Genomic DNA, 17,840 nt, shown 5'->3' on the forward strand with positions numbered 1-17,840 from the left:
TGGGGGTAGGAGGGGGCTTCAGCAGGCTGGAGCCCAGATGGGCATGATCTCATCACCCTGATTCCTTCAGGCCAAAGGGGGTCAGCCTTCCTCAAGCCCAGGATGAGAGGAGGCATCACTTAATGCACAACAGCCAAAAGCCCAAGGGGAGTTAAGGACATTTATTTCACATTCACACATCTGTACATTTTCTATAAATAATACGGAGCTGAAATATTTACAATAATCTCTTGCCCACTCCCAGGCTCTCCCTCCTGGCATCCAGTCCTGAGACACTGCCTGCAGACAAAGATATGGCTCCTGAGCTTGGCCTTTACCCACCCCACCAGGTTACTGGGCATAGGAGCTGGGGGGCCCCGGGACTCTCCTAGCCCCAGCCATTCTGTTCCTTCTGCCGAAGGCCAGGCAGACCACAGGGAACCTGCTGCTCTGCAAACGGCCAGTCAGCACGGCCCCACTGCAGTGGTGGAGGCTGTGGTAGCAGTGGCCAGGCTTGTGCCCATGGGCAGTAGCTGCCAGCTTGAGCAACACCTAAGGAAGCAGGGAGGTTGCCACTCGCTCTGCTGCCCCTTGACTCTCCCCTTCCTTTCCCCACTTGCCCCTATGTCTAAAGGGACAGGCCTTGAGCTTCCCTACTCCCCAGGGTGACTCCAGGCACCCAGTGGTGCCAGATCACAGAGGACTGAGAGCCTGAGCTCTCATTAACCCTGGAGGGTTACAATGCCAAGGACGAGGAGACAACACAAATGTCTCAGGGACACGTACTGGCGGGCTCACACTAGCCTGTACTCTCAAGAGTTCTTAGAAGCCACTGGCCCAACAGACACATACACAAACACACACATACTTCTGAGCTCTGAGGGAACAGGAGGCAGGTGTTCCGGGGGTGGAGAGGGAGAAAGTGAAAGAGACTCGCTCTGCCCTGTGAGAGACACACCAGGACGCACAACAGGGACCCATCTAAGCTGCAGCAGGGGCTTTCAGAGGACACACATGCATCACCCACTCCTCAGTCACGGCAGCTCCGTGCACTTGGAACAGTGAGAGGCAAGGCGCAGCCCCTGGGCTGTGGCAGCCTTAACCACTTGCCATCAGCTGGAGACAGGTCGGGGTGGGGTTCTGAGGTCTTCCTCACTGCTACGCACGGCAGCCACATACGAGAAGAGACACAGCACAGAGTAGCAGATCTCATGGGCCTGGAGGAGAGAAAACCAGCCAGGTTAACGTCATGGGGATTCCTACACCTTCACACGTGGAGATCTGCTGAGTGGGAAACTCCTGCCCTAACTCTGGGCTCAGGCCTCCGGGCAAAGAGCCCCACATGAGGCCGCGGAGCTGGCCCGGGTGAGGGGATCAGTATGTGCACCTCTCCCAGGCTGCAGACGGACTCCAGCTCCAGTTGAACCCCTGGCATCTACACCAAATCGCCCCTCGCCCTGTGCTCTCAGAGGCCCACCCCACGCCTGCCGGAATGTCCCTGGGGAGCCCTTGGCAGACTGGCCCATCGGGGCTGGGAGGCACACTCACCATTGGTGTCTTGTACTTGTGGCTCACCACTTCTTTAATTTCAGGAACTAAAACCGGACGGGCAAGAGACAAAACAGAAAGTTCAAAACTAAGAGCAGTGGTGCCATGCTCCCCCAGGCGGCAGCGCCCGGCACCAGGGCCACCCTTCCCCTATGCCTCAGCCCCTTCCGGGTGAGAGGACACTGGCCCAGACTCCTCAGCCAGACCTCTGTGGTCTGCGGTGGCTCCAGGCTCCAGGGCTGTGACTCGACCCACTCCTTTGAGCCGCAGCATGGGAGCAGGCTAGTCTTTCACTAGCCTGGTGGCTGCTACTGTCCAGGGCCCCGATGGATCACAGTGGGTGTCCCCAGATTTTGGATGGGAGGAGAGCGCTGTTTCTAGCCTGTGCCTCACCTTGCTGAGATGTCCAGGAACTCATCCCCATCACCAGCCCCCGACTCTGGTCAAGTTTAACACGTTCCCTGCACTCCTAGCCCCTACACTGAGGGTCCTGCGGCTGGAGGAAGAAGTGGCATGATGCTAAACCCACCAGACTTGGGAGTTTCCTTCCCTGATGGCAGCAGAGGCCCAGGCCTGCCTGTGTGAGGGAGAGCGTCAGAGGGCTCTGGAGCAGACACACCGAGCAGAAGAGACAGGCGAGGACAGCACCCGGGGAGGGACGTGACGAGGAGCATCAGGCAAAGTACACACATGTCCACAGCCCGGAATGCAGGACTAAGAGTCACCCCTGCCCCAGCCATGCAGGGTTCTGCTTGGCCAGAGGAAGGAATCAGGGCCCCCAGCCTCAGCCATCATCACGCCCAAGACTGGGAGCAGGGGGCGTGCCATCGCCCTGGGGGCCAGAAGAGGTAGGAGAGTTGGCCACACCTTCTTCGGACCCTGGGAGGTAGAATTCCAAGGGCCCCGGGGTTAACAGGGAATAAACTCCTCAAAGGTAGAGCAAGAAGCCCAGGTCCTTCTCCCGAGTTGGAAGATTCCCCCAAACGTCTCTCTGGCAGAAGAGAGAAAGGAGCACATGGGAGAAAACTCAGAACCAATGAGCCAGCACGAGGGTGGAGGAGGTTGGGAAGGAAGAGGGTGGGGAGAGAAGGGAAGAGACAAACTGGCGATGTGAGCAGCTGGCTTAGGCGCAGGGAGCCCGCCCCCCGACTGCAGGGCCCGAGGCAGGGGCCTGGGGAGAAAGGCAGCACGGCGAGGTCACTTTACCTGCTGGAGAACGAAGGTTTTCATAGCAGCGATGAGGGGCACAAAAGAATGAAGCACAAACACAGCAGGAACTCAAAGCCCCAGGGTGAGAACCCAGACACCACTGGTCAGTCTCAGCGCTGGGCTGGAGGGAGGCTGACTCCCGGCTTCCAGCTCCCACTGCCCTCTGCCTCTGAGGCCACTAGGCTTGTCTGCCCCCTAGAGTGAGCCTGCCTGCCCCGCCACACTCCCTGCTCCAGCACAGAGGCCAGGCAGACCCGGAGAGGCCCCGGGGGTGGCTGGATGCAGCACTGGGCTGCTAGAGGGATGGCAGCGGGCGACAGGAACCCAGCAGAGCTGGGGAATGGCCCATCTGCTCTGCCCCAGACCTTTCTGACCACTGGCTGGCCAAGTGAGGGAAGGTGGCACTGGTTTGCGGAGCCTTTTCAGTAGCAGGGCTGAGCTCTAACCCCCGCGTCTGAGCCGCTGCTCTTCTGCGGCCCGTTCCCTGGCAGCCACCGTCTAGCTTTCCTTTCTCCTCCCTTCTCTCATCTCAGGGTCCCCTCTTCTTCCCTATCACTCCTGCTCCTCCTGACCTCTCTGCAGAGGCGCTTCTTCTCTGTCTCTAGTCCCTCCTCTGGAGCTCCGAGGTTTGAGTTACTGCCATGTGAGTCCAGACCTAAGAGCAAAATAGTGTAATTACCAAATTCCTCCAGGACAAAGACGCCTCGAACTGTATTGCACTTTTTAATGTGATTCAGCTCTATGAAAACCTGCAAGAGAGGGAGGGAGGGTGGGGTAAGGCCCAGAGGCTCCCCCACCACCCCACAAAGCCCGCTCTCCCAGCTACAGCCCCACCCCACACAGAAAACCTACTTCCCAAAGAGAGGACGGAAGAATCCACACACACACAACTCAAAAGCGCTAAGAAGCGAAGACAGCAGAAAGGGCATGTACCTTCCGCTCCTGGCCGGAGGAGAAAGCATGGGAGAGAAAGGAAGGCGTTAGTCTTAACGGTCAAAGCCAACCCAAAGGCCCCTCTGCTGGCCTGGGCTGCCTGCCCACACCCTCTGCCCAGGGCAGCACTTGTAGGACACTCTGGCCGGGGGCCCCCCTCAGCCCATCAGCTCTCTACCCTTCCATGCATCCTCCTCCGGCGCAGAGGGCTGGCACGGGCGCAAAGCTCCCCTCAGACTGTCCTTGGGGGGAGGTGTTGGCATCTTCCTTGAAACAGGATCCAGGGTCTCCCCAGAAGTATGTGGTGATGGTAATAACAGCTAGCACTTAGGAGCACCTCCTAGGAGTTCTACAGAGACTAGGTGGTCCTTACAACTCTGTGGCACAGGATATGGTACCACTCTCGTTTTATAGATAAGGACGCTGAGGATCTGAAAGTTTATTTGCCCACAAATAATGAAGCTGGGCTCTGACTCCAAAGACCACGCTTTTCCCATCTGTTACCCCACATTGCAGAACTCCGCTGGGGTCCAGTCCTTCCTCAACTCCAGCTGACTGTTACGTGGTAGAAGATGGACCCCAAGGCCATTATCTAGCTATCAGTCAGGGTGTGACTTCCTCTCTCTACACGATCTCTCTTCCGGGGCAAAGCCTTAAACTACGGGCCAGCTTGTACATGCCTTGTGACAGTTAGCCATTAGGTCAGTCCAAAGGGGTACACCAGGGGAAAAGAGGGCATTTGGGGGTCATTTCTTCAGAAGGTGAAGCATCGGGGGAGGCCACAGCCCTAAAGTGCAGTCAGAAGCCTGCTCCCCGAGAAGTGCTGGCACCTTCGTGGTCCAACAAAGTACTTAGGTAACCCCCTCTTTGGGCAGACCTTAGGGTCTGACTCCAGTATACTATTTAATGTACTAATATTACTGATGTACAGATATGCTGCAAGTAGACTGCCAGAAGTCTGGGCAGCTGTTCCCCTGCTGCCAAGCGGCCCGGCTGGATTCCTGAAAGGAGAACTAAAATGGCAGAGGGGCAGGAGGAAGCCTCGGGTTCCAGAGGCTCACCAGCCCTGAGTGGCTGCGGCCTGGCCAGGGGCTGTGGTGCTTCCCACATTTGGGTCTGGCTCAGAGCCTCAAGAAGAGGAACCGATGCCACAGGGAAGGGGGAGGGAAGGCACTTGTGTGAAGAGTCAGGACTGGGAACGGACCTGGGATGATGCGCTGGCCTCAGAAAGGAATTAGCTTAAGGACTGTCCACTGAGAGAAAAAGTAACGAACGCTGCGTCAGAAGACCAAGAGAAAACAGTCAGCTCCTAGGTGGAATCGCAATGAGGGAAAGAGGTATCCTGAAGTGCTCCCCAGTCAAAAGCGGGGAGTGGGGCTGTGGAGCAGGGGGCAGGGTGGGGACACTCAGAGGAAGGAAGAAAGAGGAAGAAGAATCAGCAGGAAAAAAAGGCAAATAAACACACACACTCCAGATAGGACAGACGCAAGCTACTCACACACATACACACGAGCTTCACGCGCCCCAGAAACGCACGAGGGGATCAGCCGGTCTAGACTCTCAAAGCGAAACCACCGAGCAAAAGCACGCCCTGGGGCAGGGGAAGGCGGACACTGTGCGGAGAAGGGCCAAGTGAGACGCTCCCACTCACACTGTGCTGAGTCTATCGGCCACCAAGGCGCCCTCTCTCTCCCCTCCCGCACGGGCTCCCTGCCGCTCCTCCAGGCCGGCGCCAGAGTCACTGCGCCCTCCCCTCCATCGCTCTCTCGGCTCCAGCTGCTCAGTCTCTCAGGAGCCACAGAGTTCTCTCTCATGCTCACTGGGGACCTGCACACTGAGCCTTACTGGACCTGGGCTAGGAAGCCTCGTGCTGCCACTTGCACCTACCTGGCTGTGCATGAACTTGAGATTGATTCCTTCTAGGGTGACCTGTAGCAAGCCGCCCTCGCCAGTCTTCATGTCCTGCACAGGGAACTCGCCACCTAGTTCCGGTCCTGTGGTGAGGGAGGAGGCTATCAGCTAACCAGGAGGTGGGCAGGCCTCCGCCACCCAGAAGGACGGATGAAAACCAACGGTGGGCACGCTCAGGAGACCGCTCTCTCCTCACCCGGTTTGATGCTCTGCTGTCGGGCGGCAGCGCGCTCCATGCTGTCCTTCACGCAGTAGTACAGCTCCCGACACTGCGGCACAGGGGAGAGCCGTCCGTCACACGAGCCCTCCAGGCTCCCACCCTCTGCTCCAGAACAGTCTCACAGACAGCGCTGTGTGTTCCACGCAAGAGCCAGAGGCAAAACTGCATTCTGTGTTCACTTCCCTGTGGGAACCCCAGCCCACACAGAGCTCACGGGTACCTTCTTGGTGTAGAACTTGTTGAGCTGGGTCTCAGAACCGTTTCTGCGCCACAAGCAGAGCACCTTGGTCTTAGGACAGTAGGTCATGTTGATGAGCTTCTCGTACCACCAGCGCTCGTACACTGTCCCGATGTTACTACGCAACACCACGCAGTCGTCACACACCTGGAGAAGCGCACAGGGCAGGCAGGGGCCCAGGTCTCTAAGGAGCTCCCCTGCCAGGCCACACTGTACTCCTCTCCCCACAGGGGACGATGGGATGATTGGTCCCAGGAGTATCCCCAAGGTCAGGTTTCTGCCTTAGGCTCAGTCCTCCTTAGGTGGAGACTCCAACACTGAACTGCTGGGCATGCTGCCCACGAGAAGGTTTGCTGCAGGAGTCACTGAAAGGAATTTCTAAGCAAGGACGAAGGCTCATTTTCGCTTCAGTCTATGTGTTATTACTGCCTAAGTGTTCTGGACTGCAAGTCCTGGGAGGATGTCTCCTGCCTCCACCTGACAGCCTTAAGCATCATCTCTGCTGACAAGCACAAAGGCAGGGGATTATGGCAGACTTAACCAAGGAGAAAAAAAAAAAAAAAGGAACCAACACATTTTCTAATCCCGGCTCAGCCCTAGTTCTGCATAAGTCTTTTAAAAACCTAATTGCACAAAGAAAAAGCAAGCACAAACCCCAAATAAACAAATAAAAATTAATCACACACCTGAAAAATATGCAAAAGACCTAAAGAGACATTTCTCCAAACGAGCACATGAAAAAATGCTCAATGTCACTGATTACTAGAGAAATGCAAATCAAAACCATCTCACATCAGTCAGAATGGCCATCATTAATGAGTCCACAAATAACAAATCCTGGAGAGGGTGTGGAGAAAGGGAACCTTCCTGCACTGTTGGTGGGAATGTAAATTGGTACAACCACTATGGAAAACCGTTTCGAGGTACCTCAAAAAACTATACACAGAACTACCATATGACACAGCAATCCCACTCTGGGGCATATATCCAGACAAAACTTTCCTTGAAAAAGGCACATGCACCCACATGTTCATTGCAGCACTATTCATAATAGCCAAGACATGGAAACAACCTAAATGTCCATCGACAGATGATTATATTAAGAAGATGTGCTATATATACATAATGGAATACTACTCAGCCACAAAAAAGAACAAAATAATGCCATTTGCAGCAACGTGGATGGAACTAGAGACTTTCATACTGAGTGAAGTAAGTCAGAAAGAGAAAGACAAATACCGTATGAGTCACTTATATCTGGAATCTAATATACAGCACAAATGAACCTTTCCACAGAAAAGAAACTCATGGACTTGAAGAACAGACTTGTGGTTGCCAAGAGGGAAAGGGAGAGAGTGGGAGGGAAGGGGAATTTGGGGTTAACAGATGCAAACTATTGCCTCTGGAATGGATAAGCAATGAGATCCTGCTGTGTAGCACTGGGAACTATACCTAGTCACATATGACGGAGCATGATGATGTGAGAAAAAAGAATGTATACATGTATGTGTGACTGGGTCACCTTGCTGTATAGTAGAAAATTGACAGAACACTGTAAATCAGCTATAATGGAAAAAATATAAATCATTATAAGAAATTTAATCACACAAATGACACATGGACAATGCTTATTACAAAAAAAATTATACAACATAAGATGATATAAATTAAAAGGCAAAGTTCTCCTTCACACCCTCTTCTTGCTCAACATTTTTCCTCAGGTACACGTACCTGTTCATACACCTTCAGTTACTGTGGGAGCCATTACAGCATGATGCTTAAGAGCAGGTCTAAGATCAGACTGCCTGGGTTTAGATTCTGGCTGTCCCCTTGCTTAGCCACGTCACCTTAAGTTAGTCTTGTCTATATTTCCTCACATGTAAGATGGGGAGTGTAATGACTTCATGGAGTTATTGTGAAGATTAAATAAATTAATGTGCATAAAATTCTTAGAATAAAGCCAGGCACATAGAAAGTATCCTAGAGTTAGCTGCTATAACAACAACATGACTAGATATAAGAAATATAGCAGTTCCCGTTGTGGCACAGTGGAAACGAATCCAAGTAGTATCCATGAGGATGCGGGTTCGATCCTTGGCCTTGCTCAGTGGGTTAAGGATCAGTGGTGTTGCACTGAGCTGTGGTGTAGGTCACAGGTGCGACTTGAATCCCACGTTGCCGTGGCTGTGGTGTAAGCCCAAAGCTGTAGCTCTGATTTGACCCCTAGCCTGGGAACCTCTATATGCTGTGGGTACGGCCCTAAAAAGACAAAAAAGAGATATAATTCCTGACCTCTATCTGGATGTCTCACTGGCTGCACCTCAAACTCATCACGTCCAAATCTGAACTCCCCACCTCCTTCTGGGCAGATCCTCCTTCTGGGTCCCCTGTCTGAGTAGATGGCATCACCATTCCCCCAGCTGCCCAAGCCAGAAATGAGAAATGATGCAAGACTCCTTCTTTCCCTCCAACTACATTATCGAGTCCCACTCATTCTACCCCAAATACCCCTGGGACACTCTTCCCCTCCCCAACTCCAGCTATTAAGTCCTACTCTTCTTTTTGTCTTTTCCAGGGCTACACCTGCAGCATATGGAGGTTCCCAGGCTAGGGGTCCAATAGGACCTGTAGCCGCCAGCCTATGCCACAGCCACACTAATGCTGGATCCGAGCCGAGTCTGTGACCTACACCACAGCTCACGGCAACACCAGATCCTTAACCCATTAGGTGAGGCCAGGGATCGAACCTGCAACCTCATGGTTCCTAGTTGGATTCCTTAACAACTCAGCCACGACGGGAACTCCAAGTCCTACTCTTCTTCAAGTCTAAGCTCAAAGATCACTTCTGAGGGTCATCCATGGTTCCCAGGCCCTGTGTGTAACACCTGCTTCCTGAACATCTTCTCTCATAATGCTTATTACCCTTTATGACACTGCATGTCTAATTATCTGACTTCCCCAATGGCTTGTCAACCCTGTAAGGGCAACAGAAACCATGTCCTTATTCACTACTGTAACCCCCAAAACAGCAAACTCAGCAGAGTGCCTGGCTATAACATGCACTCCATAAATATTAGGTAAATGAGTAAGAAACACACCAGACTACCAGTTTCCATCTCTACTCAAGAGTTTACTGGGATTCAAAAACCTTAGGAAGAAAAGAGCCAGAGTAGCTAAGCAGGAATTAGAAACTCAGGTTCTAGCTCCAGTCGAACTCTGGGGTTCTCTCCATGTGGAAAATGGGGACAACTACTCTATCCTCCCTGACGCTTTAAGAACATCACGTAGGAGTTCCCGTCGTGGCGCAGTGGTTAAGGAATCCGACTAGGAACCATGAGGTTGCGGGTTCGGTCCCTGCCCTTGCTCAGTGGGTTAACGATCCGGCGTTGCCGTGAGCTGTGGTGTAGGTCGCAGACGCGGCTCGGATCCCGCGTTGCTGTGGCTCTGGCGTAGGCCGGTGGCTACAGCTCCGATACAGCCCCTAGCCTGGGAACCTCCATATGCCGCGGGAGCGGCCCAAGAAATAGCAACAACAACAACAACAACAACAACAAAAGACAAAAAAAAAAAAAAAAAAAAAAGAACATCACGTAAAGGAGAGAGGCGGGTATTTAGGAGAACACGTGATTTCTAGGCTAAAGAGATGATGGTAAATAATATGTGATACTCGCCTATGCTGCTGGTGGAGGTGTAAACCAGTATAGCAATTTGGCAAAATCTATCAAAAGTGTAAATAGCTGCAGACACAGCTTGGATCTGGCATTGCTATGGCTGTGGTGCAGGCTGGCAGCTGTGGTGATAATTTGACCCTGGCCTGCAAACTTCCATATGCTGTAAGTGTCGCCCTAAAAAGACAAAAAAAAAAATTTAAAAATTTTAAAGAGAGACATATTTCCATAATATTTGGAGATGGTATAGAGATATCTGGAATACAATAAGTGAAAAAAAACAAATTACATAACAATACTTGTAGTCTGGAATTCCCGTCGTGGCTCAGTGGTTAACGAATCCGACTAGGAACCATGAGGTTGCGGGTTCAATCCCTGGCCTTGCTCAGTGGGTTAAGGATCCGGCATTGCCGTGAGCTGTGGTGTAGGTTGCAGACGCGGCTCGGATCCCACGTTGCTGTGGCTCTGGCATAGGCCAGCAGCTACAGCTCTGATTGGACCCCTAGCCTGGGAACCTCCATATGCCACAGGAGCAGCTCAAGAAATGGCAAAAAGACAAAACAAAAATAAACAAAAAAAACGATACTTGTAGTCTGATACCAGTTTTATAAACACTGAAACAAAATTCCATATAAGTAAGCTATGTTCATGCAAGTAAGCATTTTTTTTATTTTTTATTTTTTTATCTTGTCCTTTTAGGGCTGCACCCGCGGCATATGGAGGTTCCCAGACTAGGGGTCTAATCGGAGCTGTAGCTGCCAGCCTACGCCAGAGTCATGGCAACGCCAGATCTGAGCCTCGTCTGGGACCTACACACCACGCCTCACAGCAACACCAGATCCTTAACCCACTGAGCGAAGCCAGGGATCGAACCCACAACCTCATGGTTCCTAGTCGGATTCATCTCCACTGCCACGACAGGAACTCCGAGGAAAACTTTTTACTTTACTTACTTCTACATTAAACTTTGGCAGCATATACTGTTTACTTTTGCAATGAAAAAGGCAATCAAGATGGTTTTTAAAAGTCTTTGCAGGAGTTCCCGTTGTGGCACAGCGGAAATGAATCCAACTAGGAACCATGAGCTTGTGGGTTCGATCTCTGGCCTTGTTCAGTAGGTTAAGGATCTGGCGTTGCCATGAGCTGTGGTGTAGGTTGCAGACGTGGCTGGGATCCTGAGTAGCTGTGGCTCTGGCGTAGGCTGGTGGCTACAGCTCTGATTAGACCCCTAGCCTGGGAACCTCCATATGCCATGGGAGCGGCCCTAGAAAAAGACAAAAAAAAAAAAAAGTCTTTGCAAACTGCTATCCAACTGATCATGCAGCTGGCAGGCTGTGCTGAGAATGGCTAAATGTGATAACGTCACAGTAGCCAGGTGCTGACGGGGTGAGCATGGTACCCTCACTTGGCAGTATGGGGTAGGTGGGGGGACCTATGAGGTGATGGATCCATCCCACACTACAGGGCCTTCACAGGAGGCTCCCTGCACAGCACTGACAGTGAGTCCTGTACCTCAAGGGATCCTCTGGAAAGACGTACTGTGGCAGGGATGTCCTAAGTTAGCCATCAGCCCTGAGGGGCACCTCGCCAAATTCCAACACTTCAAGGTCACGTAAAATGACTTTCTTCTCAGTTAAACAAACATATATGTTTCTGGCTCAGAGAAGAAACCCTGCCCTGTTGTTTGATGGACCCATGTCTTCAAAAAACTGTGAATGTGAAAATCAAATTCAACTAAGCCAAAGGCAACAGAATACTCGTAAAAATTAGCTGATTTCACTAATTTAGATAGGAGTTGTATTTGGTCCCCAAAATTACTTAGATTCATTTTAGAATTAAAAACACAGAAATTATTTTGGTGCAACCACTGTGGAAAGCAGTATGGAGATTCCTCAGAAAACTAAACATAGAACTACCATTTGATCCAGCAATCCCACTCCTGGGCAGCTATCCAGAGAAAACCACGACTCGCAGAGACACATGTACTCCAGTGTTCATTGCAGCACTATTTACAATAGCCAAGACATGGAAACAACCTAAATGTCCATCGACAGAGGAGTGCATCCAGAAGATGTGGTACATATACACAATGGAATATTACTCAGCCATCAAAAAGAACGAAATACCAGCATTTTTAGCAACATGGATGGACCTAGAAACTATCATGCTAAGTGAGGTCAGCCATACAATGAGACACCAACATCAAATGCTTTCACTGACATGTGGAATCTGAAAAAAGGACAGACGGAACTTCTTTGCAGAACAGATGCTGACTCACAGACATTGAAAAACTTATGGTCTCCAGAGGAGACAGTTTGGGGGGTGGGGGGATGTGCTTGGGCTGTGGAATGGAAATCCTGTGAAATCAGATTGTTATGATCATTATACAACTACAGATGTGATAAATTCATTTGAGTAATAAAAAAATGGAAAAAAATAAAATAAAAATAAATAAATAAAAGAATGGTTATTGAAAGAAAAAAAAGCACAGAAATGAAGAAAATATAGCCAATTTCCTTTACAATAGTGGAGGAAAAAACAGTTCGCCAGCTATGACTCAAAATTCAAAAGCCACCAAAAAAAAAAATGACTGATTAATTCAACTACATAAAAGTAAAAAAAATCTGCATGGCAAAAAGATGCCATAAGCAAAACCAGAAAACTATTAAGAAACTTTACAGTGAATAGATCAGGTTGCCTACATCTGAACCCATGATCACCTTCTGGTGAGCCAACCAAAATTAAGGCAAAGGAAATATACAGCACCACCTACTCTTGCCAAAGTACCAGATCTGAAACTGATCAAACCTTTACACTGAACTACTAGTTTGTTGAAATACAAGTGATAGAGAAACATGTTAACACTAAGGAGATGCAGTCAGCAAAAAGTCTAAAACATAAGATCCTCCACAGGGCAAATTTCTTCAACAAAATAAATGGCAATATGGGAAGGAAACTATTATATGTTGAGAGAGAATTTAGAATTATATATCAACAAAACTATAAATGCATTTTCCCTTTGACCCAGCAGTCCTACTTCCAGGAGTTCTTAGGTAAACCTGCACATGTATGAAATGGAGCAGCATGCAGAGTCACACTATTAGCAACAGCAAAAATCTGGAAGGAAGCCAAGGGTACGTATATACTAACTGGTTACATAAACTATGGAACACCATACAGCTGTGCAAAGATTGAGAAAGCTCCTTTTGTACTGCTACAGATCTCTAGGATATGGTTTTTTGTTTTTTTGTTTTTTTTTTTTTTTTGTCTCTTGTCTTTTTTGTCTGTTGTTATTGTTGTTGCTGTTGTTGCTATTTCTTGGGCCGCTCCCGCGGCATATGGAGGTTCCCAGGCTAGGGGTTGAATCGGAGCTGTAGCCACCGGCCTACGCCAGAGCCACAGCAACGCGGGATCCGAGCCGCGTCTGCGACCTACACCACAGCTCACGGCAACGCCGGATCGTTAACCCACTGAGCAAGGGCAGGGACCGAACCCGCAACCTCATGGTTCCTAGTCGGATTCGTTAACCACTGCGCCACGACGGGAACTCCTAGGATATGTTTAATGAAAAACACAAGGTACAAGTTGGTGGATAGGATATACAACCTTTATGTAAAAGAGTAGACAAGAATTTATGTTCAGGAGTTCCCGATGTGGCTCGGCAGAAACGAATCTGACTAGCATCCACGAGGACACAGGTTCGATCCCTGGCCTCGCTCAGTGGATTAAGGATCTGGTGTTGCCGTGGGCAACACAGGTTGCAGACTTGGCTTGGATCCTAAATTGCTGTGGTGTAGGCCAGTGGCTACAGCTCTGATTCAACCCCTTGAACCTCCATATACCACGAGTGTGGCCCTAAAAAGACAAAAAAAAAAAAAAAAAAGAAAAGAACTTATGTTCATATTTTATTAAGTTTGCATAGCAACCCACTAGAGGGTACAAAGTGGTTATAAATAAAAGTGGTTACCTAAAGGAGGAAGGAGTGAGGTGGATGGGAAACTGAGTGAAAGGGGATAAAAATGAGAGCAAGACTTGCCAATGTATATGCCATTTTTATGCTGTTCTCACTTAGGAACAATGTGACTATATCTTGTATTCAATATACAGATACGTATAAAAGAAATGATAGGGAATCCTCTATTTATTAATATACTGGCACAAGAATCTGAAATTTAATGATAAATGGATCATGAAAATGAGTAAGTGGGAGAAAATATTCCGGCATCAGTTCTAGTTCTTTTGACTTTTAAATGTTCCTTTGGGCCCCGAACATGAACCAGCACCTACCTCCATGAAAAAGATATCTCCATTTGTGTCTGTCCCAGCATGTACCACAAAGGTCTGCTTCTTCATGTGCCGGCTGCCACTGGATCGGATGGAGAGGTCACGTCCGTTCTGGGGAGAGAGAGATCCTTTAGGGACGTCGAAACATCCCTCTCACAGCACTCTGAGCCAGAAATCCTCACTCAGCAATTCAATCCCATTCGTGTCAGCTGCCTTAGAGCAGTGCCACCTGCTGGCCGCTGGCCACTGTGGACGTGTTCTCAAACTGCTGGGTCTCAGGACTCCCATACGTTTTTTAACTTTATTGATGATCTCCAAGAGCTTATGTTTTTGTGAGTTATATTCATAGATTTTTACCATACTAGAAATTAAAATTAAAAATTTTTAATGTTTAATTTAAAATGAATTAATAACTCATTAATAATGAATCCATTATATAGTAATATAAATAACATATACTTTTAAAATAACTGTATTTCCCAGACTAAAAAAATCTGAAGAGCAGCGCTATTTTTCATTTTTGCAAATCTCTTTAATGTTTGGCTTAATAAAAAACAGCTGTATTGAAAAGAAAATCATGGCCTTGGAGAATAGACTTGTGGTTGCCAAGGGGGAGGGGGAGGGAGTGGGATGGATTGGGAACTTGGGGTTAATAGATGGGGAGTCTATTTTGGAATGGATAGGCAATGAGATCCTGCTGTGTAGCACTGGGAACTATGTCTAGTCACTTATGATGGAGCATGATAATGTGAGAAAAAAAGACTAACAGTCTAACTGTATGTCTAACTGTAACATGCTGTACAGTAGAAAACTGACAGAACACTATAAACCAGCTATAATGGAAAAAAATAAAAGTAAACAAAAAAGCTGTATTCTCATATCTGCTTTTATATTTAATCTGTTTGATAGGTTGCTTTGGATACAGTATATTAAAGAAAATCTTACTTCACAGATATGTATCTGGAAACAGGAGGAGTATTTTACTAGGTTTTCCAGATAAATATGCATATTCTTTGATACTACACCAGAACCTTAAGAAGTAGCAGTTTCTTAAAGTTAGTTGCAATGTGGAATCTGAAAACACATCAGTGAAATTTTATACTTTGTTACATTAAAATCCATTTGTTTGCTCTACACTTTGAGAGGATCTTTTTGCCCACAGTTGAATCTGTAACATTATACATCCACCATCTGGAAAATACTAGTTCACTGAGTTAAGCAGCTCTTCCAAATATCAAAAAATCATATTCATTAATATCGTAAATCTCATTAGGAGTTTTTAAACAGTGGCAAGTTTCAAGCTCAAAAAGTCTGCTGAATACTCAACTCCAAATAACCATAATTTGTTAATCATTCTTTCAAATAAAAATAGTGTCCCATGAACAAAGTTGCCAGTTCAGCTTGCAACTCAAATTGTCACAAACTGCTTTTCTTCTAAACAATCATATTCTGGTTTGCAGCAGAAGTGCTCTCTGTAAATTTCCCATTTTGTCACATAGAATATTTTAAAAGATGCATATAAAAATAAATAAATTTTTAAAAATATTATAATCAATGATCAGATTTAATAAAACTGATGATTTTAATGGCTTCATCAAGGACATTCATAAGTGAAACTGGCCTTCTGTTTTTTTTTAACTGAGTGTGTGTGGAGGTGGGGATACTAGCATTGTTTGGTGCCACTGCCTTCACTGTACTAAGGCACCATGGCCTTTTTTTTTTTTTTTTTTTTTTTTTTTTTGCTTTCTAGGGCCACATCTGCAGCATATGGAAATTCCCAGGCTAGGGTCAAACTGGAGCTGCAGCTGCCAGGCTACACCACAGCTGCAGCAACATGGGATCTGAGCCGCATCTGTGACCCACACCACAGCTCACGGCAACACTGGATCTCTGACCCATTGAGCGAGGCTAGGGACCGAATCCATATCCTCATGGATACTAGTCAGATTAGTTTCCGCTGAGCCACAGTTGGAGCTCCCAAGGCACCATTATTTTTGCCCCATTAGTTCAAATGTCAATCTGGTGAAAAAGGCAAATAACATTTTAGTGTCATCATGAAAACAATATTTACCTTGGGGATCCACAGCGGTCCACAGACCACACAAATGGTGAAATGGCTGCACTAAGATGGTTTTAGTACAGAGAATCCTATCACAGAACAGAAGGGCAAGAGCCTCATCTAGAGTCAAAGCCCTATTTTCAGAACTAGAGATTTTGAAAATACAATAGCCAAGAAATGACTGTGGGGAAGCCTCTGCGTTCAACCACAAGGCCCATGCCTTCCCGGGAGGCTGAGGAGTGCAATGGAAGGGAGCCTAAGGGATGGCCCAGATGTGCTCACCAAGTTTGCCAGCTGGTCAAGCACTTCGTTGATTTGCTGGCTGTACACAAGCCCAATATGGGACTTTCCCATCAGGCGCCTCACCTTCTTCCGGATATCATTCTTATTCACCTGGAAAGCCAAAACAGGATCTTAATAACTTTCCTACTAAGAGAAGCAGAATTTTTTTTTTGGCTGCACTCCAGGCATGCAGAAGTTCCTGGGCCAGGGACTGAACCCAAGCCACAGCAGTGATAACACCAGATCCTTAACCCACTGCACCACTAGGGAACCCTGAGAAGTAGAATTCTAAAAAAGCAGACCACTGAGAATAAGAGAAAACACTTAACTGTGTATTCTGCCAAAAGTCTGGAAAGAAAAACCCTGGCTCTGTCGCCAGGTGGCTTCCGTAGAAAAGTAGCTCTTTTTTTTTTTTTTTTTTTTTTTTTTTTGTCTTTTTGCTATTTCTTGGGCCGCTCCCGTGGCAGATGGAGGTTCCCAAGCTAGGGGTCCAATCGGAGCTGCAGCCACCGACCTATGCCAGAGCCACAGCAACGCGGGATCCGAGCCGTGTCTGCGACCTACACCACACAGCTCAGAGCAATGCCAGATCCTTAACCCACTGAGCAAGGCCAGGGATCGAACCTACAACCTCCTGGTTCCTAGTCGGATTCGTTAACCACTGAGCCACGACGGGAACTCCGAAAAGTAGCTCTTAGAGCAGTTCTGGCTTAAGTGGATGGGGACTCAAGGGGATACCTCCTCCTTACCCCTAACCAGTACCATACCATTCTTAGATTGTAACAACTCAGAGCAACAGCCAAGGCTTGGCTGTTGCCAAGACACCTTCCTAGGGTTAGAGATCACCACTCTATCCCAACCAGTTAACTGAAAACCCTAAAGTTCAAGAGACCCTTAAACAGGAAATGAAACAAACCAAGAGGGCCTGCAACGCATTCTCTGCTTTTGATCAACTAATGCATTTACACTTAGAGACACAGGAGGAGAAACCCAGGGGCTCATTCTCAAAACAACTTCCTTCTACCCACCAAGTCCCTTTCAAGCAGAACTCTTCTATCTGGTAACATAGTTCTTCCACAGCTATAAAAACCAAGTATAACCAAGTCAAACTAGAACCTACCATTACTTTTTCAATGACTGGCTCTTTTTACATCTATGGAAAAACGTATGTGATAAAGGACTAGGGCTGAAAAGTGAATTTTAAGCATCCTTTCTCAGGTTTCAGAACCTATTACTTTAAAAAAATTTTCTTTTTTTCCCCTTGGGCCGCACTCATGGCATATGGAAGTTCCCAGGCTAGGGCAGAACCAGAGCAGCAGCTGAGGCCTACACCACAGACATGACAACACCAGATCCAAGCTCCATCTATGACTTATGCCACTGCTTGCGACAACTCTGGATCCTTAACCCATTGAGTAAGGCCAGGGATCGAACCCACATCTTCACAGAGACTACATCAGGTCCTTAACCAGCTGAGCCACGATGGGAACTCTTTAAAAATTTTTTAAA

At 48.1% G+C, this 17,840-nt stretch overlaps 1 protein-coding gene across 50 annotated transcripts in view; it reads right to left on the reverse strand.

The window, feature by feature from the left end:
- The window catches only part of MADD (MAP kinase activating death domain), a 44,677-nt gene continuing 26,978 nt past the window's right edge, over positions 142 to 17,840 (reverse strand). For 16 of the 50 annotated variants that reach the window (XM_021085194.1, XM_021085174.1, XM_021085190.1 and 13 more), the window contains 8 exons: positions 16,332 to 16,442; positions 13,994 to 14,101; positions 6,021 to 6,185; positions 5,777 to 5,849; positions 5,557 to 5,663; positions 3,416 to 3,485; positions 1,528 to 1,574; positions 940 to 1,196 (listed from right to left, as the gene is read on the reverse strand). In XM_021085194.1, coding sequence (XP_020940853.1) covers positions 1,092 to 1,196; positions 1,528 to 1,574; positions 3,416 to 3,485; positions 5,557 to 5,663; positions 5,777 to 5,849; positions 6,021 to 6,185; positions 13,994 to 14,101; positions 16,332 to 16,442 — 786 coding nt within the window. In that variant the 3' untranslated portion in view covers positions 940 to 1,091. Of the gene's footprint in view, positions 1,197 to 1,527; positions 3,486 to 3,669; positions 3,679 to 5,556; positions 5,664 to 5,776; positions 5,850 to 6,020; positions 6,186 to 13,993; positions 14,102 to 16,331; positions 16,443 to 17,840 lie in introns of those variants that run through there. The other 34 variants (XM_021085201.1, XM_021085213.1, XM_021085203.1 and 31 more) reach the window with 11 other exon arrangements.

Source organism: Sus scrofa, chromosome 2 (assembly GCF_000003025.6).
Source record: "Sus scrofa isolate TJ Tabasco breed Duroc chromosome 2, Sscrofa11.1, whole genome shotgun sequence".
Lineage (NCBI taxonomy): Eukaryota > Metazoa > Chordata > Mammalia > Artiodactyla > Suidae > Sus > Sus scrofa.